Source organism: Neolamprologus brichardi, chromosome 6, assembly GCF_056152115.1.
Source record: "Neolamprologus brichardi isolate AB-2024 chromosome 6, ASM5615211v1, whole genome shotgun sequence".
NCBI lineage: Eukaryota > Metazoa > Chordata > Actinopteri > Cichliformes > Cichlidae > Neolamprologus > Neolamprologus brichardi.
In genome coordinates, this window is record NC_142109.1 from 17,140,611 (window position 1) to 17,164,602 (window position 23,992).

Genomic DNA, 23,992 nt, shown 5'->3' on the forward strand with positions numbered 1-23,992 from the left:
TCCAGAATTAGACATATATAAATACGGGGAAAAATGAAATAAGAATACATTTAAAAAGTCTAAATTTTGAGTCGCATGATATAATTTTAGATATTGGATAAAAATCTATATATCTAGACATTCAAAATATAAATTAAATAGATTAAAAAATATATTTCTATAAACACATCTTGCCTGGAAGGTTAAGGGTAAAATGGAGAACTATCTGCATCGTCAAAGGCAGAATGGACATGATAAATGGTGAAAACATAATGACACTGCTTCTCTGTTCACCCATTTCCACTTGCAGCTATGTGTTCTTTTTGTAATGGCACTAATTAAGCATTGGAAAAGTGTGAAAAATGCCCCAATTTAGATCCTGTTAAATGAAAACAGGCAACAAATTTTCCCATCTGCTCACAGAGCTCTTTGAGGAACATTTCCAAGGTGTAAATCAACACTTTTGAATACAAGCAGAGAGCCATATGTTGTTGTTGCTGCTGGATTTACAGTGAAGCCTGGGTGAAAAGAGCAGCTCTTTGACTCTGATGCAAAATAGCTTTGATTTACAGCAAATATGTTTTTGAAAGCCGTATTAGGAAGTCCACAAATTTTTCTTTATTTTCTTTAACTAATTCTTAAAAATATGTAAAGTCTGCATTGTCTTTGATGATGTTTTTTAAATAACACACTTGCAGGCCAGTTACCTTCCAAGATACAAAATATTGCAATTCGAGAAGCAGTATAACAAACCTCTGACCGTTTGACCTATTAAAACATTTTAGCCTTTGAACAGTTGTGTATGAGCTGAAATCCAAGCATGACTTGTGGCCGACTGAATCCAAGCACTCTGCTGAGAACTGATAAGATGGCACACATTCAAAGTCTAGTGCAGATTGCCATATTGAGAGGAAAGAGGAATGTGTTTGTGTGTCTGTGTGCGTGTGTAATGTCTAAATGTGCAAAAATCTGGGTTAGCACCATAACTAATGGAACCGAAGATATGAGCAGGCAACAGATTACTCGTCCTTCCAGTCTCTGACAGCTTGAAACATCATTTCAAACATTCAGTACAACGCAGAGACAAATAGATAAATCACACAAGTGATGTTTTACTTTTAACACGCCGATGGCGGACTGCTTAAGAAATGATTTAGGCTGTAAAGGCTACAATGGCATTTTTCTCACTGGAAACATACAGTACGTTATCACAGGAAATACCAGGAATTTTGATAGAGGTCAAAAGCCTCTGAGGGTGAGTGGAGCAGGGCAGAGGTTGTGAAAAATTGACTTTGATCATCAGTTGCGTTCCTGAGATATGACCGCAAACCACTGGCTCCACAGGAAGCAGGGCGGTACCTGAGTCAGGGTAGAGAGAACAACACAGAAACGCACACAATAACTCACAGTAAATTTATAGAGATCAAGCATCATCACATACACATAAAAAATGTGGTCACTGAATGTGTGCTCACAAGAAGGTTGGTAATGACATTACTTTTAGTGACCTCCAGTTCATCCCATGTATCATTACGTCAAACATTCTCTAACATGCTCGTCCAAATATCTCCTGCGTTAGTGCGGTCTAAAGTTGGTTCTGCATGACTGCGGATTTAGCTCTCTTATAAGGAGGAGCAGGTGGGCTGGATGAGATTGTAGCTTTTCTTTTTTATAAATTTAATAATAAAGGATGTGCTCTGACAGCTGAGCAGACTCACCGTGACTAGAAACAGAAATGCTGCTGCCCGTAGCCAGACTCCTGAGTCGATATTAGATCCAAGTTGCTAATATAACTTTGGGGCTTTTTTATCTAAACTGCTCAGCTACTTGGTTTGATGGACAGTCAGTCTCACTGCTCAATGCCAACCGCCATATTTTCTGTGATCACATTCATGCCTTAGCATGGAAATGGTGAACAAATTCAAATAAATTCTTTAAATGGTCTGGCACCTGCATATTTGTCTGATTTGCTGAAGCCCTATGTCCCCACTCGTTCGCTCCGGTCAGCTGAGCAGCTGCGGCTCTCAGTCCCCAAATCACGGCTGAAACTGAGAGGAGACCGAGCGTTCTCTATCGTGGCTCCTAAGCTCTGGAATAATCTTCCTCTTCACATTAGGCGATCGACATCAGTGCTGGTTTTTAAATCCAGATTGAAAACGCATTTTTATTCACTGGCTTTTGACTCAGTGGTTGACTGACTTGTATTTTATTGTTTTCGCTATGTTTATTATTTTATCGTATTTATTATTCTTATGGTATCTATTATGTTTCTATTGTTCAGCACTTTGGTCAGCCTTGTGTGTTTTTAAAGTGCTATATAAATAAACAACGATGATGATGATGATGAAATTCTGATGGTGACGGTGATACTAACGCTGGTGAGCATTTCTGCTACTTAGCTCAAACTATAGCTGAGTGCAGGGATGACGTTGAGAAAGAAGAAATCTAATTTGAAGCAGCTATAAACTCTGACTAGTCCTTTCCTTTCCTTCTCAATGTCGCCAAAGTGCTCGCTCATAGAGGGTCAAATAATTATTGGGTTTTTCTCCTTATTTGTGTTATTGTAGGGTCTACCTTATAATATAAAGTGCCTTGAGGCGACTGTTGTTGTGATTAAGCGCTGTATACATAAATTGAAATGAAATGAACTGAACTCGTCATACTGGACACTGCATACCTCACATTTTGGTCCAGAGCCACTGTTCAGTATGAAAACAGGAAGTACAGTGTCTCAGTGTTGTAGGGTTGAATGAGGGGACGGGTGGGCATGTGTCATGTCTGAAGCATGCCGTACCTAATTTACAGCTTGTTTTTTGTGTGTTTTTTTCTATGAACATGTATTTTAGAAGCAAAAATTTTAAAAGCATTGAGAACTTTCACCAACACTCACTAACTGACTTATTAGTTATTAGGGTAAATTTGACACTTTTCTTGCAGCACAAAGGATCTAAGAATAGAAAAGTTGTCTCTTCAGTTTTTATCCATCCATCCAGCAATTTTGTTATCTGGTGTGTAATCATCATTAGGGTCTTTTGGGGGTGTGGGGGTAAGGCTCTAATGCTTTTTGAGCTACGCAGACACACATGGCCTTTCTCCAGCATGGGTACGGACTCTTAGCCCTATTGCGAGCACTCAAACTAATAAGAAGAAAGAGGTGGAAACCAACCAATCTGAAGAGGTCTCAGCTGTAATTATGGGCCTCTGAGAGTGGTCGGCTGCCATGTGTGATATGAAAACTAGTGAAGTTTCTCCTAAGTTGCTTTTCATTCAATGCACGATTCAGTACTTCTTATTACAAAATGTGAAAGAAAGAAAGTGCTACTGAATTTGCACGCACTTGCAGGATGGACACTTGGAAATAGGCAATCATTTGTTTTAATCTAAGATGATGTAGATACCACTATCAGCAGGAAGCTTTCATCATGCAGGAGAGCAGTAGTCCAGTACCAGCAAAACTAGATACTGTCTTCTATAAATATGCATGTGAATCTGCACACCACAGCATCCTGGTGTGGTGTGTTTAGGTGTTGCTGATTACTTTTTGCCAAGACATGTTTGAGATTCATCCTGGAGACATGTATTAACTATGTGTCACAACACGCTCTGTTGCTACCCTAAACAGACCGGTAGTTTGGGGTTGATCGTTTTCCATGCAGGGTTTGTTTGGCCTCTCTGTGACCCTGCCTCTTGACCTTTCCTCTCCTCTGGGCTCCCTAGTGGTTTGTGCAGGCCCGTCTTTCTACTTCAGCTATGCACACCAGGCCTGGAGAAAGCAGCTGCAGTGTCACTGGGAAGCTTTACCACTTTGCCTGAAGGCACTCGGATTTTCACACCAGGGGTCAGTATGGTTTGTCCATGCCTGGTGGCAGTTTGGATAATCTCAGTGATGTGGCACTGTTTTACGCTTATAGCATGAAAGAGAGGCTTATTCTGTAATAAATAAATAAACAACATAGTTTTATCCCCCTACCTCCAACATGTGTCCTTTTGCTTTGTTTTGTTTGTTTCTTTGGTCAAACTTTATTTGCCCATAAGCGCATCATCATCACCCTGGTGATAAAAAAAAAGCACTGGAGCATTTAAGGCTTGTACACATGCAGCGGTCATGCAGAATTCGTGACCACATATACGCTCTCTGGTGGAGACTGTGAGCCCATCGTTATGTTTTTTGTGGTGTGGGTGGAGCTGTGCAGTAGGTTCAGACCTGCTGTACCAGCTCTGACTCTGGGATTTGTTATGAAGGATGCCAGCAGCGGAAACCCGTCGCATGGAAGAAATATGTTTACATTTACCTAATTTGTTTTTTGTAATGATCTTTAAAAATGGCATCCAAACTTTATAGTTTATTAAACATTGTGTACATACACGTTTAAGTGAGTTTAACACTAGTCAGTCTTTGTGGATGTAGTTTTTGCAGGGGCTTCTTTTTTTTCCATCGGTTTTATTTTTTATTTTTATTTTTATTTAGTTTTGTTGCCTTTTACTTTCCCTTCGCTTGACCCGCGATAAATACTGACAGTGTGAACGGCTGCTTGGCAACCTTCCTGGAAAGACAGAATGAAAGGAGACTGAGAACGACGCGTCACACTGCTTTCTTCAGAAAACTTACTCCCTTACTTCTCTTTATGGCGTTTCAAAATGACAGACTCTAACTTGAGGAACGAAAGCAACCATGGGCTGTTTTTCACTTCTTTTAATGGATCTGTTTCGGACCAGATGTTACCAAATGACAGCATCACCACATGCAGAAACTTCACAATGGACTCACAGGTTGTCGGTGTTGGGATCTTTCTCTCCGTTTTTATTTTGGTGGCAATTGTTGGGAATATTTTGGTTATCCTGTCTGTGGTGTGCAACAAACAGTTACAGACCGTCACCAACTTCTTCATTGTCAACTTAGCCATAGCAGACCTCCTGTTGGGCATTATTGTGCTGCCCTTCTCTGCATCTCTAGAGGTGCTGGGATGCTGGGTGTTTGGCCGGGTTTTCTGTAACATCTGGGCAGCGGTGGATGTGCTCTGCTGCACGGCATCAATCCTCAGCCTCTGTATGATCTCCATCGACCGTTATATCGGCGTGAAATACTGCCTTAAATACCCAAGTATTATGACTGAGAGAAAGGCAGTTGCTATTTTAGTCCTAGTGTGGGTATCATCTGTTGTGATCTCGGTCGGTCCGCTCCTGGGATGGAAGGAACCGCCGCCTGTGGACGAAAGCATCTGCAGGATCACAGAGGAGCCGGGATACGCGCTCTTCTCCTCGCTTTTCTCTTTCTACCTCCCGCTTATGGTCATTCTCATCATGTATTTTAGGGTGTACGTGGTGGCCCGCAGGACTACTCGGAGCCTGGAAGCGGGAGTCAAACGGGAGAGAAATAAGTCGATGGAAGTGGTCCTGCGGATACACTGTCGCAGCGTGCTGGAGGACGCGCGTCCGGCGAGCTCAAAAAGCAGCAAAAACCACCCGTTTCGAAGTTCGCTCTCCGTGCGGCTGATGAAGTTCTCCAGGGAGAAAAAGGCTGCGAAAACCCTGGCCATAGTGGTGGGGATGTTCATCCTCTGCTGGCTGCCCTTTTTCTTCTTTCTGCCAATGGGTATGTTTTATTTATCGATCTCTTTTATTTTTATATAATCGTTTCTCAGCATTTCATGCTGGGTCATGAGCTGGGTCCTGCGTAAAATAGGATTCAGTCTGTTGCATTACCACCAGACTCCTGCCAAACATGGAGAATATGACTTATAAATGTTATGTTATACTTCTTATAAATGTTCCTCTCCTAAATGCGCTTTTAAAAAGTTTCTATCTTTAAGAGCAACAAACACGCCTGTTTCAGGCCTGCTATGATTTATGATTTTACTCCTGAACTGATCATGTGTGAGATGCACGTCGGTCCAAAATAAAGCGTTCTGAATAAATGGGTCGTGTTCAGTATAAGAAATTGACGCTGTGATTGAAAACGTTTGCGTCTAAGAGGCTCCTCTTGACAGCTGCGCAGACTTTTATAAAAGACTCTAAATTCTGGTCGCAAAGGAAGCCTAAACGTATGAAATTCCGTGAATTTTAATTTAAGAAAACCCTTTTAAGCTGTTAATAAATTCTGTAAAATCAGCGTTTGGCATAACAAAAGTGCGTGTTCTGGATTTCATGCGCAGTTTATTTTGGGAGCTATGCCAGGAAGTGATCAAAATTAAGATGCTATAATGCTACTAAAACAAATTCTTTTGTCAGGAAAGGTCAGCTCTGCAACATGACCATTAAAGTGGTTTGTTTTCATGCCTGTAATTTTTTCATGACTGTAATTATTCCTTCATATTGGTAATATCACATTTTTCAAAGAGCAGTCATAACAGACTGACATTCTTCACTGATGACCAGTTCCAGCGGCTACTTACCTTGGCAAAAACTCAGACAGGCATGATTTTCAAGAATAAACATTTATGTTTTATTGTTGAGCATATTCATTAAGTACTAAGAGACTACAGTACTAAGAGAGTGGGATCTAAGATTCAAATCAGGCAAAGAGATCTTCTCTTCCCCCTACAGATGGTTGAAAAGGCCCTCCGCTGAGGGTGACCAATTCAGTCCTTATGACAACACATAAATCAAACCGAACAAACACATTTTAGAGTGGAATCAAATGGAAATAGCTTTAAATTTAAAGACAAAACTGGACATAAAGGCACACCTTAAAACACAAAAAGAGGCAATATGGATATTAGCAACAAAAAGAATGATTGAAATGCAAAACTGAATAAATAAAGAGTGCCTACGTAGAAGGATTCAGGCTAGACTAGACTTAGACTAGAGCTCTGGTGCCACATGTTAATGGTGGCACCACGGATTTTCATTTTGCATATATTTCACATAATTGATTGTGAGAGCCATTCAGAACAAATGGCCAGTATCTTACTGGGCATAGCACTAACACAGCACTCTGATTCTTGCTGTACCTCTCCTTTTACATACTGGAATTATTAGAGCAAAGCCTGCAGGGACACACGGGGTGCATGAAATGAAATTGGTGCTACTTATCATTTTATTCACTTAATGGGAAAGAAAAGGGCAAGTTTATTTGTATGCCTAAGTCAGACAGACTCCATCCTCAGCATGTGATTAAAAATGACAGGAATGAGATTTAAAGGTTTAAAATGTTAACACATTTCATTACACACATTATTAATCAATTTGTGCACCTCAAGGCAGTCTCTAATAATAGTTTTAATTAACATTACTGTAATGATTGTAATAATTTGACTTTGTGATCACGTTATTGCTTTTAGGAAAGGTCATACAGACTCTTAAAACTAAAATGGTGACACTAAAAATCTGCATTCAAAGGCAGCTCAGCCAAAAGGGATCATTAATTATGTCTGGTGTTATCTTGAGTTGTTTTATTTTTTATTTATGATGCCTGGTGAATGTTAGAAAGGCCTCTAATTTGCATGATAAAGGAAGTCAAACTATCAAAACACTATTATCTAAACTAATGTCTGCTGTAGATTAATGGATGACCTGCAATTTGGTTTTTAAAGCATAATAAAACTCTGAACTCTAAGAATCTAGTCATCGTGCTGTAAGCCATCTGGTTTGCAAAAATCCTTTGAGAGATGACCTCAGGCCTCCTCAAAGGCAGTATTTTTAAACATTAAGTTCCACCAGGGATCAATAAAGTTCTACACTGTCAATTTATCCCCATGGGTGGCTGCCTTTTATTTCCCAAACCACTCACAGATGAGTGTGGGGCCTTAGCACCGCTTGCTAACCTACACTCGGTCAGTCAGACACGGTGATGTTGGTCCATCGCAGAGACAGACATTAATAGGTAACTTTTTGCCGAAAGGCAGAGCTGTACGTTCAGCTCATCTTATACCAATCAGGACTTTTCTGTGTGATGATCCAAATCTAGATGGAATCCTCTGACTCATTTCAACCTATATTAGCACACCAGACCCATTTTATATTGCCAGAAACTGATGAAATAAAGAGGAATGGCCTGTCAGATTTCTGTTTAAGGCCGTTTCTTTCCCTCTGCAAAAGCCAACCACGACCACTGAGGTGGTATAATTAACTGGTTCTTCTTTCAGGCTTAGCAGGGAATGCTTTTTTTTGTTTTTCAAAAATGCACAACTGATTTTAAATATGTTCACCCACTATTGTTTAATAGACTAAAATTGGTTGTTGTAAATGTGTTTTTTTTATGAATATAAGTAATGTTAATATAAGTAATGAGTTTGGTTTCCTAATTGTTTTTCGAGAGTTGACTGAAGCTTCTGGGTCAGAAAAAGGAAGCCAATGAGGAAGTGCACAAAAAATCTGTAGTCTCTCTGAAAGCCAACAGGTGGCGATAGCTGTGGTTGCAAAAGGACTTCTGGTCCTACTGAAAACTATGTGAGGACAGCCTTCTGGTTTGACCTCTGTAAAGACTTTCTTGTTGAGTTTATGGACTCAGTCACTCATTTTGGATTTGAAAAAAATGTTTTGTAATTGTTTCATAATTCTTGGTCATGCCATTTTTAAAAATAGTAGCTAATTTGTGGTATGAGACTGCATATTTATTGGCTAACAACAAAAACCACATGTCATTAGGCATGTGGTTTACCAGTCAGACCCACCAATCTTAGTCACATACATTTTTTTTTTGCAACCAAGATAGCGATGGGGTAAATGCTTATCTCAGGTCTTCAAAATGTGACACAACATTAGCTACTTTTACTGTCTGCGATTCTAACCAATAAATTATCTGAGCTAGAGACCTCTACTGTCCAAAATCTGTTAAAACACCTCAGTAACACATTAACAAAACCCCATTGTTATGCTGTGTGACTGGCCCCTTCATCATCATGAAAATATTGTATTAACCACATACACACAGTCATGCTGCTGTAAATACTCAACTACACCTTATTATTAGCCCCTCTTGTGATAGTCATTATTGTGGGGGTCATTTGATAGTGATGACCCATTTTAAAATATTTAAATTAGTTGTGGACTCCGGGCGTGATTCACAAGCAGATTTGATTAAGCAGGAAAGTAACGGGAGACGAGCAATCACAAAATCTAAAATTTTACAACTAATGTTAACTACTAGTAAACATTTACTATTACTACAGTCTGTAATATTTGCAGTTTTTTATTATGATAATATGTCATTTGTCATTTCATTAATATCATAACAGAAATGACTGCTAGTTGTTAGAAATATGTACAAAAAAAGGAAGCACTCAATTATTCTGACAGAAGTCCAAAGAACAAAGTCCAGAAAAACGTTTTAGATCTTACAATGAAACTAAGTGAGTAAGTGCAGAGGGCATCCTCTATTTGTTGTTATTCATTCCACTGGTGTTGGTAGATTGCCAACAGTGGCTGGTATTTGATCCAGAGTTATTTTGTGTTCGTCACATCTTGATAAAGACTACAGGTTACACCCACATGTACACAGGTACGTTTTAATACAAGGATTTTCCACTTTTGTTTTCAAAACTATCTCCATCGACATGAGAACACACGGAAAAACAGTAAAACCGAGCAGTCTGACATCAAAAACTGAAATAAAGGCGCACATCTTTGATGTTCCAAGATAACATCCTTGCTTTCCTTGTTGACATATTAATACAGAAACGTCGTTGTTGAAAATCTTCAGGCTGGAAGAGGTTTTCAAAAGGCCTATTTTGAGTGACCTAAAACACTGTTTAAAAGTAGAGGAAAGGTCACAAATGCAAAGAAAATTTATGTCTTTCAGAATATCCAAGTATGTGTGGACAGGGGCTTTGAGTCCATATGCAATCGTTTTTATTTGGTTTTGGTTTTTTCTGTCAGTCTCTTGTCTCTTATTTGACCTGAGCGTAAAGTAGCTAAATAGTTTTTCAGTGGTTATACTTGAACCATATAACTTATCGAGTGTCTTAATAAGTTGTTGGACGGCCATGTTTTTCCAGAACAAAACTATATCACTCTTTGAAATTGACTTTGTAGACCACTAGCAGTATGCCTGAGTACAAAAACAATTTTGACAAAGGGTATTCCTTCATTTGATGTTCTGACCGTGGTGATAAATTGTTTAAAATCTCTCATAAGTGTTCAGTTTCTTTGGCTATACTCTCCCACTGTCAGCCAACTCCAATGCATTCTAGAGATCCCCTCCCAGGCATTTCAACCCATTCACACCTTGCTTCAGCTGACCTCAGAAGATGGTAAATGGTAAATGGACTTGTTCTTATATAGCGCTTTTCTACTCTGTCTGAGCACTCAAAGCGCTTTATACAACTAATTCATTCACCCAATCATACCCATTTACACAAGCACTTTTTTCTGACCTAAGTAGTCTACCTATAGTAGTATAGTAGTCTATACACATTCACACTCCGATGGATGCATCGGAGAGCAACATGGGGTTAGTATCTTGCCCAAGGATATTTGGTGCATGCAGACTGGAGCAGCCTAGGATCGAACCACCGACCTTCTGGTTAGTGGCTGACCTGCTCTGCCACCTGAGCTACAGCCACCTCACGGGGTGGGGCAAGGTCTCATATTAGTTTCACCCTTGACCCCCAGTATGGCAATGACCCACGCCTTTTTTCACACCTCAGCTCAAGTAATGACCTCATGACCCTCAGAACCATCTCCAAAGGCCACGACCCCCACTGGAGGTTAAATATCTGGGGCTTGGCAACATTTGTTTTTAGAACTGAACAAGGTCTTCACAAACCTAATTAAATCCAGTTACCTTTGTTTTCAAGCTCCCAAGACTATCTTGATCTGGCTGACTGAGAGCCTGCACAGATACAATTCACATTGTTATCTTGTCAAAACATTCAGGTAACCCTTATTGACGGAGGAATGGTCATACTGGAACAAATATAGGTGATCAATATGAGCAGCTGTGTTTTTTTGCAATGAATCTGAGGGCACAAGTGGACAAAAATCGACTATGCCAACAAAATGCCTTTGCCCAACATCCACACAACATAGCACGGCGCCTCCATCCCCTCACTTTTAAGGTTTCAAGTTTTTCAGTGTCTGCTTTAGCTGTTGGTGGCCATATGTTGAGTTTTAGCTTTAGAAAAGCCTAAATCAAAATACACTAATATACAAAATACATGAATTACAAAAGAATGCCATCTCAGAAGCAATAAAACAAATACATAAAAAATATACCTGTTATCATGGTGTTTTGGCTGTGCGTCAGAGCGGTGAATCACTTGCTGCCTGCCTCTAAAGGTGATGTCATTTTAGGGACATAAATAAAAAAAAAAGAACACCCCTTCCTCTTATTAATTTATTAATCTTAGTCTTTAATCCTGAGTGAATTTGGGTGGGTAGTGATGAAAGCAAAATGAGACTATGAAGAAAGTCTCAACTTTGTTTCATCATCCACTTCTTTTAATCTAAGTGCATTCTTTCTGTTTAGTGGTCAGTAATGTCAGAGCATGAACTCTGAGCATTACACGCAAAAGCCTCTGTGCAGTACGAAAGAAAATGGATTTCTGGGATATCAGTGTAGTCTTGACATCATAGCATTGTTAAATGTTGCCTCTGTGTCCAGGCTCGATGCCATGTTAAATCCCAGGCCTGGAGAGAAAGAAGAATAACGGTAAAGAAATAGAGAAAAGCAGCTTTCTCTGAAAAATAAAGGTGTCATCGGACTATTGTACTAAAAATAGCATTGGGAGTATATGAGCAAAGCAAAATGCCTTGTTCTGCTAGTCAGCTGTGCAAAAAGCAATTTTCATTATGAAAACCTCTAATGTTCTCATTTGTTAAATTACCAGTGTGTAATGTCATATGCACAAAAGCTAGAAAACTTCCATATATTCCATATTTCTTAAATATCTATAATCCCTACTACAAGAAATAATAGAAATTGCCTTCGTTTTCCATTATTCTAAATAGAGTTGATAAATTCAATATTTAGAGGTTATCCATTCCAGTATTTCACATCAGGCAAAACCAATAACAAACACAGACAGAAACATCAGCAGAAACAAAGACGATGTGCTTGCATTAAATGGAACATTTCAAAGCTTTTATGAATCATTGTGCTAAGCCTGGCGTGTGTCCTTGGAGCATGGAAAAAACATTTTTTGATAGCAATGTGTATGTTTTACCTAACCCCTTTAGCGAGAGTTTCCATACAGGAAAAAGCCCATCTAATATTGTGTTGGCACATTTCATGTAATTAGTTAACATCAGTTAAATCCATTCAAGAAATCTGTAAATACCAGAAAATCTGCCTCCATCATGCATGGTATTCAAGCAAAAAGAAAAAAAGTTCTGTGCCCTGAGGCTTGTGGGTGAAGCATGTTCTATAAATATCTGTCCTTAAAATGTCAGAACCTCCTTTGCTTCTATTAACAAACATAAGCAAAAAAAACCCAGCAGGTGCATAATAAATCATTAAAAAGATCCTGCCGTCAGAGTGCAAATACATATACACATAACATAATAGTACATCACAGCTGTGCATAGACGTGTGCATTTCTTTCAGTATATATATATATTTGTTAAATTAAGATTATTCCATATAATTATTTTGCTTTATTATTACTTACCTATTATTATTTAGTATCCAACCTGACTGACAAAATGATATACAGCATCCAACTGTAAAAATCATTCATATTTATTAAATTAATATATTTTGCATAGTACAAATTCTCTGACAGTACTAACTTTTATCTTCAGTGGCTCTTTGTAGGCTCTTTGTACTATATTGCTCATTTACTTTATGGTAACTCACACATCTTCTTGATGGCTTCATCTCCTTTTAGGTTCCTTCTTCCCGGCTCTAAAACCGTCTGAAACTGTGTTCAAGGTGATCTTTTGGTTGGGATACTTCAACAGCTGCATCAACCCCATTATCTACCCCTGCTCCAGTAAAGAGTTCCAGCGGGCTTTCACCAGGCTCCTCAAGTGCCAGTGTTACCAGAAACGTAGGGTCCTTCGCCGCTTCTATGACCAGAAGTGGCGGACTGCTGTCAAGGGAATGACAAGGGATCAGAGAGGCGATTATAAGCCTGGCTACGCTGTGCACGAATCCTGCGGCAGCTCTTTGCTACACACAAGAAAAGGACATGCACTAGGTTTCAAGAGATGGAGTCTGTTTCCACCACTGCGAAAGTCCTCCTTCCAGCTCAAAGAGAAAGTAAATAATCTGTCAAATAAAATTAAGGGAGGGACAGGAAAATGCACCACACCTGCTGTTGGTCGAATTGAAACGGTGGACACAGTGTCTATGGGAATTTACAACTCTTGTGAGCAGAGTAGCTATCAGTTTTATGATCTGGCAGAATGCTATGGCCTGAAAGAGACTGACATTTAGACGGTCACTAGAGAGGCTTTTATTTATTTTCAAAGGGCCATATTGGACCGACATGTAAGAAAGACTGTGATAATGCATAATATCAAAGAATCAAGGCACGATTAAAGCTGAGAATAATGGGTTTATCCTTGCACAAACAGGCAAAAAAAAAGAAACCCTTATCCCAATCCCTTGGGTCCCACCATGTTTATTTGGATGAAACCTCTAGTGAACTGCTCAATGCCACATTTGGGACATGGGTGCGAAATAAGCAGTAAGTTTGGACTTAATGCTTTTTCGCTTGAAGGCACTGGATGTGAAGATTTCATAGCCTACAGCTGACAGCTGGCAAGTTTTAAGAATGTAATATTTTGGGAAAGACAGTTAACATAAGGCTGGATAATTAGTATTGTTGTATGTTTTTCCTAAAGTTTTGTATCAGGCAGTTTTGATGTCTTTAAATGTTAGCCAGCTCACACTGTGTGATAAAGACTGAGAGTAAATGGTTTTGGTTGGCATGTTTTGTGATTTAACAAAAGACAAAGAAGCAAAAGAACAAATACCTGTACCGAAACAAAGTTTTCAATCTCCGCGAAAGTAAAATCACAAGTGCATTTTTGTGTTGGTGCCACAGTTTAACCAAATGTAAAATTTCATATTGAACTATGATCATTAATCTGCGCCTCTGTTTCTTTTTTTGACAAAGCATTGTAAAGACGAGTGGCCAACGTTGCCAAGTGAACAGTAATGTCATGTTGTTGTTTTTTTTGGGTTTTTTTTATGTTTATCAGATGAAAGGCAAAAAATGTAGGAGAGGAAAAAATGTGGAGACAATATTTTGTTATTGTTTTATGCCTTCAAGTCTTTCAGTTACGTTACGTTATTTGATTCATGATTAAAGAAAAATATCTCCTTCATCCAGAAGATGTCACTGTTGCTTTGGTTGTTTTACCTTGTGCACCTATTCATCTTTAAGTAAAGCTAAATGCTTTTGGGATGAGTTGTTTTTAGTAGAAGTGAATCTGTTGGAAATAAATTAACACCTGCATTTAATGAAAGCGGTCAGAACAGCAGTAAGAATATGTCTACTGACTGAGAAATACAAATTACAAAAAGAAAAAGAAATACAAAAAGATTTCAGGAAAGCACAAACACACTTTCATAAATCTGGAATTGGAAGCAGTGCACATTAATAGAGAGAAAGGGAGCAACTCCATGAAGACCAATAAACCACAGTTGATTCCTGTTAGAAGCCTTACTAGAAATTAGGTATATAACCTTAACTTTATTGTATTAAAGTTAGAAAAATCACTTAAAAGTGGTCAAATGTGTTATATTGTTGAATATAATTAAAGACAAAACTGCCTTCATCACAGCTTTCCATAAATGGATCTTTATTGATTTATTCAGAAAAAGCTTTGGTAGCTCATTCTCAGAACAGCAGCCTCAGATTTCTTCTTAGACAGAAGATTTACAGCACAGAGAAAAAAAAACAATGAAGGGGAAAATGGGACGGGTACATTTCAAGTTTGTTATTTAAGTTATTAGGCTTAGCAAAACATCTACGTCTGTTTGAAACGATTATCAACATTAACAGACTGAACTGGACTTAATAACAGGAGTCCATATAATTTTAGTAAATTATTCTGGTGACTGGTGAGTATCAGCTGCGCTGGGTATGTAAATCGGGCCATCCAGCTGCGGTGCTGATCCGACGCCACTCGTGGCAAAAATCCAGACAAATGTCACTTGATCAAGGAGCAGATCTGCATCAGATGAGATCAGCTGACTCTGCATGTGCGTGCACTGTGCATATAAGAAAGTGGTGTGCAAAAGCAGGGTAGTGACATAATTGATGTGCATTATTGATATTTGAAGCATGTGTACCTGCACGTGCATGCTTATTAACACACGGGTACTGTGGAATATATTTTTTACTCACCCAAAGCGCTCGTGCTCTCGTCCACTCCCCGCAAAACAATTAGCAGCTGTGCTGTGTCTGTGGCATCTCATGCGATGGAGTAAAAATCAAAAGCACAGCTTTATCAGACAGTTGCAGTTTAATGTTGGCTGACAAGTCTTCAATGCGTCGTACAACTGGATTTCTGGACACGCTGACGTTGTTGAAGTCCTGCACTTTTTCCGGGCACATTATTTCGGTGACTTTAACAAGACCGTGTTTTATGAGGTCTCCATCTGAAAAAGGCTTGCCATGTCTTGCGATGAGTTGGGCGACCTCATAGCTGGCTATTGGAGCCTTTTCCTGGATAATTTGAGCACGAAAAAAATACTGTTGCTGACCCTGCAGGAGAGCTACCCTTTGCTTTAATTTCTGCTCTCGCTCAGCACCAGTGTAGGATGCATAGGCCTGATGTTTGGTTTCATAATGACATCGTACATTATACTCTTTCATAATTGCCACAGTTTCAGTGCAGATCAAACAGACACACTTCCCCTTGAATTCTTTGAAGAAATATTCACTCTCCCACCGTGTCTGAAATTTTCTGCACTCACTTTCTACCTTTCTCTTCTTTGGTTCTGCCATGTTTAGTAACTTGGGGGTAAATTCCTTCTTTGATTGTCCTTTTTGGTGGAGCAACTGCCTTGATCAACAGCGGCTCGCCCTGGTGTTAAAACTAAGGAGTGCAATACACTCAAGCAAAAGTTGAAGTGCGTGCCATATTCTATTCTATTTATAAAATTACTTGCGGGCCAATTAAAAATGGGGGCCGCAGTTGGCCCGCGGGCCGCAGTTTGGACACCCTTGGTTTATGTGGTCATATAAACGGTTCTTGTAATTTCTTAAACTGGTCTTGACTTTGTTAATAGCAGCCTATCAAAAACAACACAAAATGTATTCCCATTCCGATTTTAGCTGAATCTACAAAAAATGCCAAAGGTAACAAACACAGGCTGACAGCTATAAATCACTCTGCACTGACCTATGAATCATTCAAGTACAAAAAGGCACCTAATTCACAGGATGAACCAGTGTTGGGTTTACACATAAAAGACAATTTAGCAAAGAACCAGAGATAATTTCATTATATCTTTAGGTGCTTTATTACCAGCGGTACACATATGTTTTGTTTTCATTTTTGTAGGTGAGTTTACAAAAAATAGTAAAGATGACAGAGTTTGGCAGATATAAAATAATATTTTACATCAATGAAGTGAGTCAGTGGGGCTATTTGCCTAAAACTTTGCACATGTCAGCATGGTGTGTAGTGTGTTTTTAAAAGAAATGTGAGGAAACTGGACAAATGGTGTATAAAAAAAAAATTTATCTGAAAGTCATGTCCTTAAGAAACAGACAAAAAAACCCATCCAGCATAACTGGTTGCGCCTTGGTTGCATTGTTTTGGATAGGTATGAGGGGAAAAGAAGCAAAACTGTTTATTAATACTGTTGTAATATTTGTTAAATATAATTTTTGTTCAATAAAAAAAGACCTTGATAAAAAAAAAAGCCATCCAACAAAGACCTGACACAGGACCTGAGAGATACATCTGGACCTTCATTTGATCCATGTAGACTTCAGTGTAAGCGTGGCTCTCAATAAACCATTCTTCCAGAAGGGAAACAAGGAGAAAAGGCTGAGGTATCCCAAATTATAAAAGGAGTTTGCTGAGTTCTCACTATGATTGTGCTACTGTAACATTAGCAGTGAATTAAATAACATTATTGGCCAAAAAAGTGCTTCATTAGGTTTTTTGAAGCTGCCGTCTATCAAAACCTTTCTGGTGCCGGTAAGTTGCAGAACAGCTTGCTGTGAGGATGTACTCGAACAGTGCAGAAATATGTGATGAAAGTTGATTAAACATGATAGGAACTTGGTTGTAGCAAAGAAATGAAGAAGGCTTCCTTTTACATGACAGGTTTAACATATTTAATGAGTAAACTGTCTGCAAAAACATACACAGTAATAAAGATGTACATTGACTCCAGACCCCAGCAAGCAGTTTTTGGTAATGGAAACAACGTGTTTAGGTTCCATTACACTTGTGTCCATGGAAGTAATAATAAATGGAAAGTTAGGGTATATTAAAATATTGCATACACACTTAAGATTAAAATTCTAGTTTCCATTGTGAGCTCATTACAAACCACCATTCAAATCCTCAGAAATCTACCACCTCAAAACACATACTGAATGTGGTACAATCTGCTAACTCTTTATTAATGGAAATTTGTACATTTATTTACTGCAAGAAACTTGGTGACTCTGTTTAAATACTTGTTATCTACAATATAATGTTACAATCAGATAGGAATTCATGTGCTAAACTTTGGATTTTCAAATATCAAACATGGGTGCAGTAAACTGTGTTTCCTAATGAATAACAACTAAAGAAACAACCAGCATTTAAAACGGCTGCCTTAGCTGAGATTAAGTGGACACAGCTTTTTTGCTTTGCACTGCTGATGCATGGTGGAGCATCAAGTCCGTGGTCCAGTGAGGTCTCTTCTGTGTGTTTCAAGACCATCTGTGTCTGCATCAGCCTGTGGAGGTGGGTGAAGAAGAAGAGGTTATTATACACACTGTGAAAAGTCTGCTGTGTATATTGTAGTTCACAGGCTACTACAGGTTGTGTATCATTACTTTAAAGGAAGGGGTTTACTTATGTATTTATCTGCCATTTGTTCACATAATGTTAACGTTAGAAAGTAAAAAAAAATCTTGTCATTTATGATGCATCTAAATAAATTTCATGTAAGTGTTCACAAATGTGTATATTATTTGATAACTTGGTTTGATTTATACAATCCAGTGTTTCTCAATATAATAAATCTTAATCTTAATATGGCTTAGAAGAGAAGTTGTTCACAAAGTTACATTTCTTCACTTTGGAAAAAGCAAAAGTGCACAACTTGGGGAAAATATGCATTACAGTTCAAATCTTATTTTACATTCTACATATTTTTCACGGTCAATGTCGTTACTATTACATTTTCATCTTCTCTCCCACTTAGGTCTTTGTGGACAGAGTGTCCCAAAACCTATCAAAATACAGTGGGTGAGAGGGAGCATACACTTCATAATACCCTCGTAAGGCACCGATAATCAATCACACTGACCTTCGTGCAACATGAAGTCTCAAGTTTACCCGACCAATATATTTCCACAGGCTGACCTAACACAGCACACACAGAATGAACTCTGTACACTGTAGTCACTTTTTATGTGCAGGATTTACTGCATGGTTGATGTATCGGTCTGGGTTACACTGTAAAGGCCACCCTAATATTTGCATCAACATATTAACAGCTGTAATGATAAGCCATAGCACATCATCACATCCAATATTATACAGTGATGAAACCATATGATAGAGTGCTTTCAATTCACTTTCTGAGCAACACAAATAAAAACACTGACAGGATTAGAAATTAACATATTGACACTAAAGGTTTACTACAAATGTTCCTTTGTCATAAGTCATATTGTCATTTTCTAGCTCTCACGAAATGTGCTAACCAGAGGTGTGATAGACGTCAGCAGCTGTGTTAACATCACTGAACACATCCAGTAAATAACACAAGATGAAAGTATTTGGGACAGGGCACGCAGACTTAGTTCCTTAAAAGCATTTGTATCACATAGGAAAACATGTCATTAAAGATAATAATTAGGAGGTGTGGCCCAGTAGGGTTTTTTTCACATAGTGTATTTAATTACCTTAAATCTGTTTCTCTTCCTGTCCCATCTTAAACTGAGATTTCACTGCATCTGTATCAGTGATGGAGGTAAGTAAACAAGGTAAGTAAAAGTATTTATTTTAATCATAAAAAAAGTCATTTTTTATGAAACAATATTTCTGACTAAATGTCTTGAAGTGTCACTTGAAGCTGTATCAGCAGGTAAGGTTTAATATTGTAGCTGTCCTACAGGGACCACACAGTGAGAAAAAGTCAAGCACAACATCTAATAAACATCAAATCTATAAAATCTACAAAATATTAAATATTTCAATTTTTTTATCCACATGAGCTGCTCTTTACTCAGTAATTTGCAATATTTATCAACAGTCACAGGCGTGCACACAAAATGTTGTTTTGTATGACTGTTTCTGGGTGTGTGTAATTAATCATAGTGTGTAATGCCACGTCAATGAGATCCAAACTCTGTTTTCGTTGGGTTGTGTAGGAATTAGCAAACAACTATTCTTATAGGGAACCATGTTTAAACTTTAAATATTTTTAAACAGGGTTTGTTTATTCTTCGTTCTCGATTATTTCTCATGTAATGTGTATTTATTTCAAAACTCTCAGGGTGTAAGTGTAAGTAGCTATTGTAAATATTGTGCTGCAGAATTATACAAACTGCAAATACCAGCAAAAGCGGAACAAAAGACACATCCAAATTTGTGCTGTGCGCTTTGTTTTTCATATTATTTTTGCTTCTGCTTACATTCAAACTGGTGTGAATTCCTGCTTCTCTGCCAGTCAGTTCAGTCAGGGTGTTTTGTAGTCCTTGCTAGCCAGTCTTATTTTGAGTTTATTATAATATCAGTGAATTTTATCACTATAGTTTCAAATTCTTGAGCAAAGAAGAGCAAATTTATAAACATCTATAAGCTTTACCTTTACCTGAGGTTTAAATCTGCATGTTGCTGAAGTGAAGTTTCATCTGTTCCTTTCAACTTGCTTCACAAATCTTCCAAAGTTTCCCCCATTTAGATCTTGGGAATTGTTTGCTCTTACATAAAACCTCTAATTTAGGTATCTTTTGGTTCTCTTTCTTATTAGATGAAAAACAGTACTACCACAAATTTAAAACCTTTGGCCTATTTTTTAGACCTTTAAAAATTACTTTAAGAATAAATATGGGAATGGTCAGCACCTAGGATGTAGTTGGTTTTAGTTCAACACAAACCCTGGAGAGGCAACTTTTGACACTTTAACCTTTCACATTGCCTACTCATTGGGAATTGTACCCATCATCATTACTGCATTTACACATTCCTTACACTTAACAGAGGATCTTCTAAGGACAGAACAATTCACATAAGTTAGCCAAAACTTCTAACTGCTTACTTAACTTTATGATCTGCTCCTTTTTCCTCTTGTAAATCCTTTTGAAACAAATGCAATAATAATAACAAGAAAAATGAATAATGTAATTTTTTATGAAAATGAACCCATAGGCTGGGAACAAATTCTTACATAATGGTTGAAGGCATAGTTTTAAACCCACCCTCATTAGTGGACAGGTCACAGTTAATGGTATTCTTTCAGTTTTAAGCATATTTTGCCTTGCTGTTAACAGAAACTGTGGCTGAAGTAGTCAGAGAGTAATGTTGTTGATTTAAAAAAATGTAGCCCTCACTGTTTGTTGAAATATCTACACCTACATTTATAGATACTGTAGATAATCTATATTTTAGGATTGCTCTGCACATTCATTTGCCTCTTTTCGAGTATGTGATAATTCCATCCCTGGGGATGATCCGGGCAGGCATACCCTGCATCCCATAAACATGAGGAACGCCCTCCGAAAGGAGCGATTGAACAAACCATACAGGAAAGGGTTTAGGGATGAGTTGATATACCCTAACCACAGAAAGAGATCCCAGAGGACCACCTCTGTGCTGTATTCAATGAATGGGTCCACGATGTTAACAGTAAAGAAGGGCATCCAGAAGATGAGAAAAACTCCCATGATGATACCTAAAGTTTTTGCTGCCTTTCTCTCCCTCTTCATGGCATTCCTGTGTCTTTTTTTCTTGCTTGAGTCTTTACCCACTCCAGCAGCCATCTGGCTTTCCATGGCACTGATCTGCCTGGCCTGCCGCTTGGCAGCTTTGAAGATCTTCCAGTAGGCTACTAGCATGATTGCCATGGGCAGGTAAAAGGCTACTAAAGAAGCCATGACAGCATAAATGCGACTGACCAAGAACACACATAAATCTTTAGGAATCAGCATGTCTACACCAGCAACGTGAAGGTCTAGCATAATGGGGCCAAAGGAAATGAGTATGGGGACAAGCCAACATACAGCAATGAGGAGAGCAACCCGCCTGTGGCTCATCTTTAAAGAGTAAACTAGAGGGTTACAGACAGCATAGTAACGGTCGAAGGCGATGCAGCTGAGATGAAATATGGAGGCAGTGCAGAGCATAACATCTAGGCTAGAGTGTATCCGACAAAAAAGAGAACCAAAGTACCAGCACCCCTCCACAGTTCGAATCATACTGTAAGGCATCACTACAAGGCCAACTAGGCAGTCAGCCACCGCCAGGGACATGACAAAGCAGTTTGTGGGGGACTGCAGCTGCTTGAAGTAAGCAATGGACAAGACCACCAGGAAGTTGCCCACAACTGTGCAGATGATGCCAACCGAGAGGAAAGCATACAGAAAAATGCGAGAGACTCGATGCCTCAATAAAGTACACGACTGAAGTTCAAGTTGAAGAGATGTGTTATCATCTCCGAGCCATCCCAAGGTGCTGTTATCCATGGCCTAATCAAACCTGTCAAAACATAGAGAGAGAATTGGAAATAATTACTTCGAGACATTTCATAGTACCACTCTATGGCACATTAACAATGAAAAAGTGGACAAACCACCCAGAATCCTGTTTGTTTCAGGCTGAAATGCAGCTCCGGGGCTACTTTTTATCAGTAAATCTTTGAACAGTGAACTTTGGTTTGCCATATAAATCACAAGAGACCATGGGCCTGAAAAACTTGTTCTCAGAGCAGGGGGCGTATCTAACACGCAATCTCTGCTTGCTGTGGCTAACAATACCGGGTGGTCTTCTAATCAACACAGATGTTGTTATAATGATTGAAAGGTTATATTACATTTTATTTACAAAATCACGACTGGACATTAAAAAAAAGGCTTAATGCATCAGACAGTAGTTTGAATACCTTCAGAGGGAAGTGAATTCTCCAAATTCTCCAATAGTAGGTGGATTTAGAGTCACTTTTATGAAAACAAACAAGCAAAATTACAGTATTACAGTGCAACCATGTCTTGTAATCCATGTCGAGGTAGGAGGTATTAAGACATTGTTTGGACTGATACTTATTTCCAATGCTCCCCTCTATCTGGTTCTTGACCAACCCATTTTAATAATTAAACAAAACACCTTTTTTGAAACCATTTTACACCCATCAACACTGTAAATACTGCAACTTGAATTACTTGTTATATAGAACAAGGCTATTGTGCATTATAAAATTACAAATCATCAGCTCTTAAGGAAAAAAAAAAGTTAGCGTCACGTTTCAGTTGAAATGATGATAACTTTGAATAATAGTCTCTAATTAGACACAAATTGAGAAAATCTGAACCTGAGTTGCTGAAAAAGTTACTTACTGTGTATTTTAGCATTTGTGATAAAGAATATGATAAGTAAAAGAAGAATATAATCATAACTAGAAAATATATTATTTAAATTATTATTAAATTATGACAGAACCAAAAAAAGTTAAGAGGCGCAAAACAAAATTAGAAAGCGATGTCCTTCAGACAGTTGGGACGCAGTTCTTGAATAAGTGCTGAGGTCACAGAGCTTATCTTAATGAGGTGTGTTCCTGGTCTTTATGCACATTACTGTACAGATTAACACAACAAGTGATACCACACATAACTCAGCTGCTTTAACTTTCAGTAGTAAGTTACTACTACTTGGACCATTTTGATAATGATTGTCTTCTTTTGTTTGCTGCAATTAGTGGGTTAAAAAAACACTTCTCAACTTTTTATAGTACAATTTTATATACCTTTATATCCATACTGGTTTTTGCTGTATCAGAAAGTCTATTTATTTGCACTGTTGACCATTTATTCTGGAAAAGCAGTTTTACTGTAGCACCTACCTCATCAAAGAAATAGAAGGCAGTTCAGCATTCAGCTAAAAGGTGTAGGAAGAGTCATGTTCACGGCCCTGCACACATCATTTGATCTTTTCATTCTCTCATTATTCTATTTATTGTACGTCCAGCCTATAATCATTTGTGCAACAGCTATATATTTGCATCTGGGTCTGATAATAGTCCTATCTACCACAAAATGATCTGTCAGTTGATTTATATTATTCCTGGTGAAGGATTATGTATTTTTTACTTTTTATCTCTCTCTTCTTCACATCTTTCTGTCATAATGATCAAACAAAGCACTTGCATTATTTTGCACAATCTTAATTACAAATTATATAGGGGTGAAGCTCCAGTTTTCATCTCGAATATAAATGCTTCACCTCACAACATCACAGGGATTCTATCAGAACAAAGAACAACTTGGTTACAGTTTAACTAAGCTTATTTAAAGCTGTAAACATTTCAGTCAGGGTTAGCGCTCACTAAATAAATCGTTTTGTTTATTGTAACAATTTTCCTTCACTAGCGCTCATAGAAAAACAGGTTAAAAAATGACACTCACCTGTGATGAAGAAAAATGATCGTCTGCTCTTGTGTGTGTCATACTGCAGCTCTGTCAGCCTTAGATTTACACCGACGAGAGAGATAGTAGAGGAAGCGGGCTGTAATGAATACATGCAACAATAACCACACTAATTAAATGCCTTGCCTTGCCAACTCCCCTGCTAACACAATTCAAATGAATGTAAAAAAGGAAACCATTTTTTTTGTTTTTGATTTTTTTAAAAAAGATTGTGCACAGCGGCACAAAAGACATTATGTGGTTTAGAACAATAAAAAAAACATATCTGACACCCAAGTAATACAGTAAAACATAAAAACAAC

The 23,992-nt window shown here is 38.2% G+C and overlaps 2 protein-coding genes across 2 annotated transcripts; one reads left to right on the forward strand and one right to left on the reverse strand.

The window, feature by feature from the left end:
• The first annotated feature begins 4,452 nt into the window (after positions 1-4,452).
• adra1d (adrenoceptor alpha 1D) lies at positions 4,453-14,027 on the forward strand. Its single transcript, XM_006787179.3, has 2 exons — positions 4,453-5,572; positions 12,747-14,027. The coding sequence occupies exons 1-2, from the start codon at positions 4,618-4,620 to the stop codon at positions 13,295-13,297; spliced, it is 1,506 nt and encodes a 501-aa protein (XP_006787242.1). The 5' UTR covers positions 4,453-4,617; the 3' UTR covers positions 13,298-14,027.
• Positions 14,028-20,660: 6,633 nt separating this feature from the next.
• On the reverse strand, positions 20,661-23,738 carry LOC102790541 (5-hydroxytryptamine receptor 4). Its single transcript, XM_035906305.2, has 2 exons — positions 23,670-23,738; positions 20,661-21,750 (listed from the first exon to the last, which is right to left on the reverse strand). The coding sequence occupies exon 2, from the start codon at positions 21,735-21,737 to the stop codon at positions 20,661-20,663; it is 1,077 nt and encodes a 358-aa protein (XP_035762198.1). The 5' UTR covers positions 21,738-21,750; positions 23,670-23,738.
• Positions 23,739-23,992: the final 254 nt, after the last annotated feature.